Genomic DNA, 10,711 nt, shown 5'->3' with positions numbered 1-10,711 from the left:
CGCTTGTACCAAAGCAGATCACACACCTTTATTATCCTCAAAATGTAACAAACAGGGTAAGAAATCCCTCCCTCCCCCCACCCCTCCCTGCAGTCCAAGGGAAGCATTTAAAAAGCCTCGCAGTCAGGCTAGGAGTTCGCCCGTGGGGCTCGGGACGCCGGGCGCCCCTCTATACGGCTGTAGTCCTCCCGAACAAGGGGATGGAGACGGGCAGGCGCCAAGCTCCGTGCTCCAGGGGCTCTCGGCTGCTGAGCTCTGAGTCGGTCCAGCTGGGGAAGACACGGCGGCTGCGGTCCGCCTGCAGACAGAGGGCAGGGCAGGGGGCGGCGGGCCGCGGGGCGCTGGGAAGATGCAGCGCCGAGGTATAGCCCCGGTCCAGGAAGAGAGGCTTGTAACTCGGAGGCGGCTGCTCCTGCTTCTCCGCGCTGTCGCGGCGGCTCAGAAAGGGCGTGACGATCTTGCGGTAGAGGCCGCGAGTGTCCGTGAGCACCTCGCTGTAGGGCGGCGGCGGCTCGGCCATCAGCACCGCCTCCTCGTAGCACGGCGGCTTAGACATGTCCGATTCCGCTGCGGAACGGGAAGCGGGCTGGTGAGGATGGAGCCGCCGGCCCCAGGCAGAAGCCTCGCCCAGCCACCACCACCCCAGCCCGCTTCTCCCGGTGCTAAGGGTGGGAGCCTCCAGCACGGGCAGGTAGCGCTCGCCTGCCGGAGCGCAGCCTTACCTTGGCGCGGATAGCTCCAGGGCCGGGGCGGCACGGAGAGGTGCGACGGCGGTGGGTGCGGCAGTGCGTGATGGTGTGGGTGCGGGTGCGCGTGCGGCTGCGCCGGCCCGTGGTGCAGCAGAGGGTGCACGTGCACGTGCGAGTGCGCGTGCACAGGCGCCTCCAGACGGCTGCGGTGCGGTGGCGGTGGCGGCGCCAGGCCCGGAGGACTTCCAGCCAGGCTGCCCTCAAGCTCGAGGGGCTCCAGCTCCAGGGCGCGCAGGTTCTGCTCCCTCAGTCGCTCCTCCTGGCGCCGTTTGAGGCGGCGGCGCAGGAAGCTGCAGAAGCAGCAGAGCAGGACGATGAGACCCCAGATGAGCCAGAAGCCGGCGAAGCACGTGAGGAACGTGTAGGTGCCCTGGGACATCACCATGGCTGCGGCGCAAGCGGCAGGTCCTCGTCAGCTTTACTGAACGCTGGGCTCCTCGGCGTGGCCCCGGGGCCGCGCCACGCTCCCAGGTGCCGCCAGTGTCACTCGAGGACCTGCGGCCGGGGGCTGCCTGCGGCGGGGCTCAATAGGTGCGCATGCCGGCGGGGGGCAACTGTAGTTCCCTCTCCTTTCCATGGCGCCGGCCGGCGCGGGCCTGCTTCACCCGGGGCCGCGAGCGACCTGCGGGGCAGACACAGGGCTCAGCGAGGCTCGCCGGGATCCTAGGTGACTCCCAGCCTGCATCCGCGTCCCGCGCAGGGCCGGGGATGCCTCCTCGGTGGGAACCCCCGCACTCCCCGGGGGCTGGGTGACGTCACCGAGAGATGACGTCACGCCCCGAGGTTTCCCCGATAGGGTTTCCCCGAATCGGGACCCGGCGACCGCGTGCCGACGCGACCCAAGACGGGCCAGCAGGGGGCGCGCGGAGTCCACCCGCGACCCCAGGGTCCAGCTTCGAGGTGGTTTTAGAGGCTGTGACTACCAGGGCACTGGAGTAGTCTCGGCACCGTGTTTTGGGGGCGAGGAAAAGGGCAGAGCACCTCCTGGAGGCCCACCGGCAGCCCGCTTGGAGCCCAGTTTCTGCCCTGCACTGCTTCCAACTATTAGCCACGCCTGTAAGAGTCTGGCCAGTGGCTGTCACTGCATGCCACCGGCCGGCGTTTGTCTGCTCCCAACACCGTGCTCTGGGCGTGGGCCAGGTCCGCTTTCCTTCCTCTAGGCGCCTCTGCCAGCCGGATTCTAGTCCCAACTCGACTTCCCGCACCACCTACTCATGCGCAAACCCCACTTGGCTGCACCTCTCTTACTTCTAACCCTCCCCCCTTCCTTCTACTAATTCCTTTCCTCTTTGTAGTGGGGTGGAAAATAAGATGTCTTTCGGACCCACGTAGTCCTGCACTCACAACAAACCCAGGCCTCCAGATTCACCTCCTATTACAGCAGGGGGCTGAGGACATTTCTGCATGGGTGGGGGTTTGGGAGGGAGAAGTTGGGAGACCTGACTGCTTAGTTAAGGGGCAAGCAACAGACAGGTCACCATTCCTATGGAATAGAAATGGGTTTTTCTCGAATACCTTCTACCAGCAGCTTACACGACCCTCTGGGTAAGAGATTATTGCTAACTCACGGCTGGGAACTGGAAGAACAGTTAACTGCACAGACCACAGCGCTAATTTGAACCTAGGCCTAGCCACCAAGCCCCGGCCCACTGAGCTTGTGGGGAGGATGGCTTTCCAGGAGCTTCAAGGAACTGCCTGCCCTTGGCGCGCCCACACTCACTTAGCTTCGGTGGCCACAATTGGCTTAAGGCTCAGGCTGAAAGGGTGCCAGGCCTTGGCCACCCCATCTCCCCAGATGGCTCCTGTCTGACTCTCTGGCTGCCTTCAGCCATGTGTCACTTGGTGCCCGTGCCAGTCCTATCCTCCTGGGCCTGCGTTCCAGAGCAGACAAGGGTAGGAACAATAGCTCTGCCCGCCCCCTTGACAACCCCACCATGAGGCTGCCATGGTGATGAAGCCCAGATAAAAACACGATGCTGCCAGTCACTGGGAGTTAATTAAATCTGTTGTTCTCTTTCCTTGAGCCCTCGGGAACGGGATTGTTCAGAGGAAACAGGCACAAGCTAGAGGTTTCAAGCAAAAGGGCAGAAACGGTCCAGGGTTAAAGAAAGTATTTCCGTGGTTGGAGGTAATGATGCTTGCTAAGTTAGAAGTATCTGCCAGGAGTCAGGGGTGACCGTGTGGGTCTGCAATGATGATGATTTGAGCCCAGGGGACTAGCTATCATGGACAACATGGTGTTACGGTAAATGGAAGCTTTAAAGGAATCTGTCAGGGTCATCAGAAATCGTTCCTTCTTTCCATGTAGATTTCTGTTGTTTTGGGGACAGGGTGTCACTGTGTACTCCCAGCTGGCCTCAAACTCGAGCAATCCACCTGCCTCTGCCTCCCCACGGCTGGATGAAAGGCATGGGCCACTACCACATCTGGCTTCATGCAGAGTCTTAAGAACATTGACATCAACCTGTCACTTCTGGTTGCACCATCCTTTGATAGATGAAGTGACAAGATCCTTGTCTCGTGCCACACGGCTAAAAGGAGGTGCTAGGGTTTAGTCTGTATCTGAATCAGCTGCTGTCCACTTTCCATGTGGCAAGATGTGAATGAAAGGCCAGCGTTTGCCAGCACTGGGACCTGAGACCATAGGACACCTGGTAGTTAGGTTAACTAGTCGCCAAACTTCCTGCTGAGGCGCTGGCCCGCCCGCGGTATAGCTCAGGGAATGGGTAAGAAGTACTACAAGGAGAGAGAATGGCAGCTTCAGGCTCAACACAGAGCAAAGTACAGAAGTTATACCCTAAGGGGACCTAGCTCAGCAGAGTGGGTGTTAGGCCAGACTCCAAAGAATGAACCCCAAATCTGTGTGCTTCTGTCACTGAGGCAAGGAGTAAGAGCCATCGTCCACTGCACGGTGCAAACTGAGGGTCAGAGGAATCTCTTCCTTGGGAACACAGGGCTGGCCTGACAACAGCCAGGCTCCAGTGTCCAACTAATGCTAACCCCTCTCCTGTAGGGGGCTACAGAGGGCCACAGTCTGGCCTGCAGCCTCTCCTGTATAACCACAATAATTGCTCAGTCCATAAACGTCAAGAGGGTCATGCAGATCTTTGGAGATGCTCTACTGAACAGGCCAAACTTTTCAAAGTCCCCCGGCCCAAGGCTCTTCCTGCCTCTGTGCTCGCTTTGGCCCTAGCTGGGGGATCTGCAGACTCCACAATGTTGAGGGCAAACACCTGCCCCTTGTCCACCTCCCGTGCTGGGAGCCACGCCCTCAGATGGACCCTCCTCCCAACCGGTCAAGTTCCTCATTCACTGGGTTTCCTCTTTCCCTCCCCCCCCCTCGCCTTATCTTCTTGCAGATTATTAAACATTTCTTAGGATTCCATCCTGATTTGTGTAGCATCTGGGGCACTGGGTTTTCTTAGACCATCCTGGGATTACACCAGGGAAGAAAGCAAGGCCCCAGGTGTTCCCTAACCACTTTGCCGCGTGTTTTCCTCAGGAATCCCCAAGATAAGGATTATGCTCATTTCTGCAAAGATCACCCAGTTGTCTGCTTCTGGGCTGGGGGCAGCTGGTGGATTTGGGAATGGTACCTCTGAAACTCGTACAAGTGTCTGAACTACGTGGAGGGGGGGAGCCTGTCCCGAGAGCTAGCATCACGACCTGATTTAAGAGGTGTGGGTGTTCACATCTCTAGTCTGCACTAGGTCACCCGCACTGGCCTTGAACTCCTTCACAATCCTCTTGCTCCCTCTTCCTCAAAGCTGAGTTCACAAGCAAAAGCTACCATGACTGGCTTCAGAGTTCAAATTTCTAACAATTTTCCAGCAGATGCCAGAGAAACCCCGTGACCTACATCATGGTCTCCAGAATGAGTTCCTGCCAGGGCCTCTTGGCCTCCTCCACTGTTCCCTGGACATGGTTACCCTGAGCTACCTCATGGGCCTAGCCTGGATTAGGATAAAGCCTAGTGATCTTGGACTGCACTAGAGAACTGACAAAGGCCTGATCAACTGGCACACAGTAGCTAAAGGCCACTTGTGGGGGTGACCGGAGGTGTCCAGTAACACTTCAGAAGCTGGACTAGTGTATAGTTCATCTTGGAAAATATCACTGAAAAAAAGCCATGACCCAGCTCTTAGCCTCTAGGGGTGGGGTTGTTTCGTTTTGAAGACAAGGTTTTGTTATGTAGCTCTGGCTGGCCTGGCACTATGTAGACCAGGCTGGCCTGGAACTCAAAGAGATCTATCTACTTGCTTCTGCCTCCCAAGTACTGGGATCAAAGGTGCACCACGACAGGTAGTCGGGCTGCATTACAACCAAACACCCAGTCATCTATGAATTCAAGGAAAAGTGATATTAAGGAGACAGAGTGGTTTGGATGTAGTATGGTGTACAGGCCCAGGGTGGAGGGAGGTAGTGGCTGTCACCTGTCCTTGCAAGTGTCACGAAGGTGTCACCAGGCTCTATAGCTGTGGTCTCTGCAACATTCAAGAGGCCCAGTCATGGATTCACTTGCTTGGAAAGATCTGCGGACTGCAGAGTCCAGTCATGGCAGGAAAGGCATGCTGGGGGCACAGGTGACATTTCTACACCTCTTCCTCACGCCGACACAGATGTACTGAGGCCACAGAGAGCTGAACTTGTCCCCCCAGAGTCAGCCTGCCATAGCCTCACTCTCAGTAATCCCAGCAGGATCTGTGACCTGACCCTAGCCGAAGGGAATTGCCACAGGACACCAGAGACTAGTGGTGACAGATTTCCTCAGGCCCTCATGCCTCAGCTCTGGCCCTCTCTGGGGCAGTGGAGGAAAGGGGGCCATGAAAGCTCAAGCCCAAATTAAAACCTCATTTCTGAGGTTCCGAGTGTCTCCGCCCCTCACTCCCCGTGGATGTGATTGGCTCTTGCAAAGGAGGAGGACACATGGTAGGGAAAGATAATGTTCGTGCCTCAGAAGGAGCAGCACGTTTTAACACATCGAGCGCTGAGAGGAACCTGCTTCTGCCCTAGTTAAGCCTGGGATCCCACCCTAGTCCCACACCTGAGGTGGCTTCTTTACCTGGAGAACTGGGATGCTAAGACCTGGCTGAGGGGCAGGAGAGACGGCCCAATGGTTAAGGGCACTTGCTCTTCTTATGGAGGACCGGGGTTCAGTTCCCAGCACTCACACGGTGTGGCTCACAACCATCTGTAACTCCAGTTCCAGGGATCAGATGCCCTCTTCAGACCTCCACAGGGACCAAGCACACACACGGTACACAGATACAGTTGTCGGCAAAACACTCAGTCATAAAGGGAATAAGCAGGCCTAAAACAAATAAACAACCCAAACCAGTCGGACAATGCCAGAGTCAGTCTTGGGGGCCAGGGACACAATCGATGTGAAAACACTTTAATGTACACACCAACGTGTGGCCAGCTGAAGGCCAGCACCTGGGGGTGGTCCAGCAGAAATCCCCCACTTTACTATGGACTGCATGCAGGGTCAAGAGTTAAGACCTGGGGTTGGGGATTTAGCTCAGTGGTAGAGCGCTTGCCTAGGAAGTGCAAGGCCCTGGGTTCGGTCCCCAGCTCCGGAAAAAAAAAAAAAAAAAGAGTTAAGACCTGCAACTTTTTAAACACAATCCATGGATGTGTCTTGTTGGCCAATGAGTAACCATTGTTTTCAACATTCATTTTTCCCAGCATTTGCACAAAGGTCAGTTTTAAGCATGATCTGGGAAACTGGATGATCTAGACACATGAAGTCCACATATAGCATGGTGACATTAACTAAGGAGCAGGCACCTCATCCCATTGCCCCTAGGACCCTCGGAGGGTCCCAGTCTCTGAACTGGTCTGTCTAACCACAGGGCTGGAGCACTGTCTGGATCTGGATTTGCCAGACTGGCTAGAGCTACAAGCCATAAAAGGCCAGTGAGCTGCTAGACACCAGAGACGAGGGGCTGGGGGTTTCCCAGGGGGCTGAGGCAGCCAGCCTGAGGCTTGGAGTCAGCAGGAGAGAAAATGGAGGAAGGAGACAAGAAGGCAGCCTGTCACTAGCACACCCTGTGCTGCCTGTGAGGGAGAAAGAAGCCAGCTGATTCAGCAGGAAGAGGGAAAGGTGTAACAAGGCTGGAAATGGGGAACTTCCTTACTGGAGGAACATGAAGGCAGGCTCAGAACGCTCCTCTGGCAAGCTCTATCTCCATCCTTTCCTGACTGGATCACATGGCTCAGAGGGGCTATGTCAGCTGAGGGACCTGCACTGGAAACCCAGGATACTGCTTCCTGGTGTTTGACCTTGGGCAAGTCCCCTTACTTCCTGAACCCCAAGAGTCTTCGTCTCTAGAACAGGGGTAAGAAACTTACCTTGCACAACTGCTCTAAGGATTAGGCGACTGTGGCTGTAGAACTCAGATTACACACAGAGCAGGCAAAGAATGAAAGGAACCTGTGACTAATGCCCCAGGTCTCCCTGCCTGACTTCCCAGGTAGCATCCATTTAAGGGAATCTTATGCCAAGGCCTCAAATGCCCCAGATCCTGGGCACAGATACTTCACTGGATAGAAAGAGAAACCTAGGAATGGTTGGTTGTGGTTTCAGGGATGCTGTATCTGAAGTCTGTGGTCAGGGCTGGTATCTGCTGAGTCAGGTCCTGCTGGCAGGGGGGCCACTTCTCTCTCCAGAACACTGATGAGGGGAGGGGAGGTTGGGAGGGGAGCCAGAGGTCATTTCCTCTGACTCAGCAGCCATTCGAGGAGCTCCCTTGGGCAGGGCACCTCCATGTGGCCCTGGCCTCTTTGCAGGCCAACCTCCATGCCACCCCACACAGTTAAGGCATTGTGCACAGACAAGAAAGGGGCACTGTGGTCCAGACAATGAGCTGGGTCGCTCCCATCTGGCCTGGGACTCAGCTCTCCTGGGTCAGCAGTGTCCTTTGCTCTGCTTCTATCCCTCCCTGGACAACGGTGGCTAGGACAGCAAGCGGAGGCCCACCGCGGGCCCACGATTTGGCACATGCCCTGGCCATGAGAAGGGACACTGCTAGCTTCTTTCCTCTTCTCTAGTTTAAAAAAAAATAATAAACACCTCCGGAGAACGATTTTTGGGTTAGGCCATGCTTCAAGGGAACGGGAGACCACCCTAGTGGTGATACTAGCAATGGTAGTTTCCAGACAGAGACCCCAGACCCAACCTCCAGGCCTCCTTCGCCCGTGGCAGGCCCAGGGTCTGGGCCGCCTCCACGTTTGCAGCCACCCTGGGAGCCCTGTTGCGACGACTGCAGCCACGTGGGAGCCGGCTCGTGCCCACGGAGCCGCTCTCCTTCACCCCCACCCTCGACGTGCTGAGGCAGGCACACCCAGACCGGCCAGAAGAGCGATGCTCTCTCCACAGTGCATCCCCTTCCCCCCCTCCCGCGCCCCCGGCCGTGGTGGGGGAGGGGGCGTCGCCACCCCGCAGTCGCGTTGCCGGGGAGCGCAACCCCGTTGCTGTGGCAACGGTTTCCAAGCGAACTGGTGGCGGCTCGCGCCCGGCTCGGGCTCCCTCGCTCACTTTCCCCTCCTTCCTTCCCTCCGGTGTGGGCTGGGGGAGGGGCTGCCCGCTGTCCCGATCGGGGTCCGGGTGGCGATACCAGGCTAGGGTTCCAAGCCACCCGCAGGGAGGGTCATCGGCCCGAAGACCATCTTCCGCCCGCGCTCTGTTCCCGCCCGGCCCGCAGCCGTCGCGGTACTCACGGGCCCAGGCATCCTCCTCGAACTCGTCTTCCTGCCTCGGGGCAAGCGGCCCAGCGGACAGAACCCCAAGCTTGGAGAAGGCAGCGGCCCCGGGGAGCAGACAGTGGCAACGAAAGCCGCTCCGAGCGCTGGGCTGGAGGCGCGGGGCGCGCGCACGGGCGCGTGCTGAGCCTGGCGTGCGCGCGCGCGCAGCCAACAGAGGCACCCCCCACCCCCTGCCACACGCCGCCGAAGCTGCTGCGAGGGAAGGGGTGGGTGGGACTCCGGACCCACCTGCCGCACCCAGGCGCAGCACAGAGGATGTGTGCTCGCAATACCAAGGGCATCCCAGCACAGAAAAAGTACACTCCGCCCAGCTCTAGGCAACAGGCTACCAAAAGGGGTTGGGGGTGAAGGACACACCGGCAGCTTTGCGGTTACAGACGCCAGATGCTTAGCGGAGCAGCTGAGGTAACGAACCCAGAGATTCACACAGCTCAACCTGGGCATATTAAGGCACAGGTAATGGGGGCAGGGGTTAGATGAAGTCAGCACCCTAGTGTGGCTTCCTTCCAACTCAGGACCCCACCCATTACGTTCCAGAAGGTATACATTCCTACATACTACTGAGAAACAACACAGAAAGACCCACCTGAGCGCTAAATTGCTACGGCTTCATGAGCATGCTCTTTCTTCCCAAGGGATACTGTCTAGAGCCGGCTCCATCTTCATTTAAGTTTGACACGGTTGTGCTTGCCTTTTTACCGTTTCTACTTCAACTTCTCTATGGCATTAAGAGTGAACTCCCCAGAGCACCTCCCACCGTGTCAACTGGGACGGTTATGGCTCTGAGAGCCAGGATCTTGAGTAAACTGGAGGCCAAGGGGAAAGAGTACATAAAACCAGTGAACCCAGAACTAAACTAACTACGGTCACAGGTGGTTCCAGGTGTTTCAGAAGCTGGCATTAGGCACACTGCCCCCAAATGGTGGTGTGGATGGTCTCTATAGCTCAGATGTTGCTCGACCATGCATCCCAGCGAAAAGAAAACAGTCATTCCCAGTATCTCTAGTTGAAGTGAGCAAGCAAGTAAACACAAACGCACAGGTGACATTTAGGACCCCTGACCGCCAATGAACTAACTCACGCCGTGGGGTGGGGAAGGGTAGACTCCAAACAGCCTCCCGGTGTTCCCTTCCTCTGCGTGTGAACTACCAGGTCTCAAGGGGATAATTGTTGCTCTCTAACCCATGGGTGCCATCAAAGGTAGGCCTCTAACAAAAATGCTGGTCCACAATACACTGGACTGGTTTCTAATTTGACCAGGATCCCATGGACTCGGGTTGGGGATTTAGCTCAGTGGTAGAGCGCTTGCTAGGCAAGCCAAGGTCCTGGGTTAGGTCCTCAGCTCTGAAAAGAAGAAAAAGTTAAGACTGAATAGTGTAAGACACAGCTGCGTTTTGTTGCTTTTCTGGTGGTCACATTCTCCTGTGAGCATTAGCATCTGACAGGAGCCCTGCCTCCTCCTTTTTTGAGTTGACTTGTTTTTCCTATAGTACAGGAGATCAATCCCAGGCCTCTCACACGCTAGAAAAGCACCTGTCCCACTGGGCTATGCCCACATGCTGTGTGTGTGTGTGTGGTGTGTAAGCCCATCACCACCTAGCGCACACTGATGGGAATAGTAGAGCATGGTCTGCCCAAGTTATATTAGGGTGCTTTTAGTGTAAGGTAGGGCAGGTCCTCAACACCCTTCAGGGACCCTCCCAGCCTCCAGCAGAGCCCACGCATTATAGCTCTCAAAACGGGCTGCACCTCCAAAGTTGACTGTATCTTGCAACCAGTCTTTTCCCATCCTAAGTTCAGCTGTCTGTCCGGCTCTGCCTGGGCACAGACGGCCAGTCCTGCGAAGTACCAACCTCAGCAGTTTAGTGTCATGCCTTCCGTTCAGCCCTGTCCGCCATGGTGCTGAACACACCGAGTGCTGCTGTTCCCATACCTCCTGCGGACCAGATGAGCTCCAAGCTGGCAGGGAGCTCATCTCCATCCGGGTCCCTGACTCTCACCACAGAGCTGGGTAGGGAGTGGACTTTGACAGTCTTGTTGGGAAACATCAGGAAGGCTTTAAGGTAAGCCTAACCTTAGACAATGGGCCCCTGGACGCCTCCTAGCCCAAAGCAGGTTCTGGAGTCTGGACCCAGCAGCAGGCAGAGCCCTTCACGGCACCACTTGGTGCCCACTCATCCTTGCCTACCTTGTCT

General features: G+C 56.8%; 1 protein-coding gene across 1 annotated transcript; it reads right to left on the bottom strand.

Annotated features, from left to right (window-relative positions):
- Positions 1-3: 3 nt before the first annotated feature.
- Prr7 (proline rich 7, synaptic) lies at positions 4-8,623 on the bottom strand. The gene is made up of 3 exons (XM_032884354.1): positions 8,472-8,623; positions 723-1,371; positions 4-567 (listed from the first exon to the last, which is right to left on the bottom strand). Exons 2-3 carry the CDS (start codon positions 1,132-1,134, stop codon positions 170-172), a joined length of 810 nt encoding a protein of 269 aa, XP_032740245.1. The 5' UTR covers positions 1,135-1,371; positions 8,472-8,623; the 3' UTR covers positions 4-169.
- Positions 8,624-10,711: the final 2,088 nt, after the last annotated feature.

This window comes from Rattus rattus, chromosome 14 (genome assembly GCF_011064425.1).
Source record: "Rattus rattus isolate New Zealand chromosome 14, Rrattus_CSIRO_v1, whole genome shotgun sequence".
Taxonomy (NCBI): Eukaryota; Metazoa; Chordata; class Mammalia; order Rodentia; family Muridae; genus Rattus; species Rattus rattus.
The sequence above is the reverse complement of the archived record's forward strand: the minus strand, read 5'-3'. Positions and strand labels throughout refer to the sequence as shown.

What these genes read in the sequence shown, in the direction of transcription:
- Prr7 (XM_032884354.1), bottom strand. Translation starts at nt 1,134, where the DNA reads ATGGTGATGTCCCAGGGCACCTACACGTTCCTCACGTGCTTCGCCGGC. An exon ending in CTGGAGCTATCCGCGCCAAG is followed by an intron (nt 568 to 722) that starts GTAAGGCTGCGC and finishes CCCGTTCCGCAG; the next exon opens with CGGAATCGGACATGTCTAAG.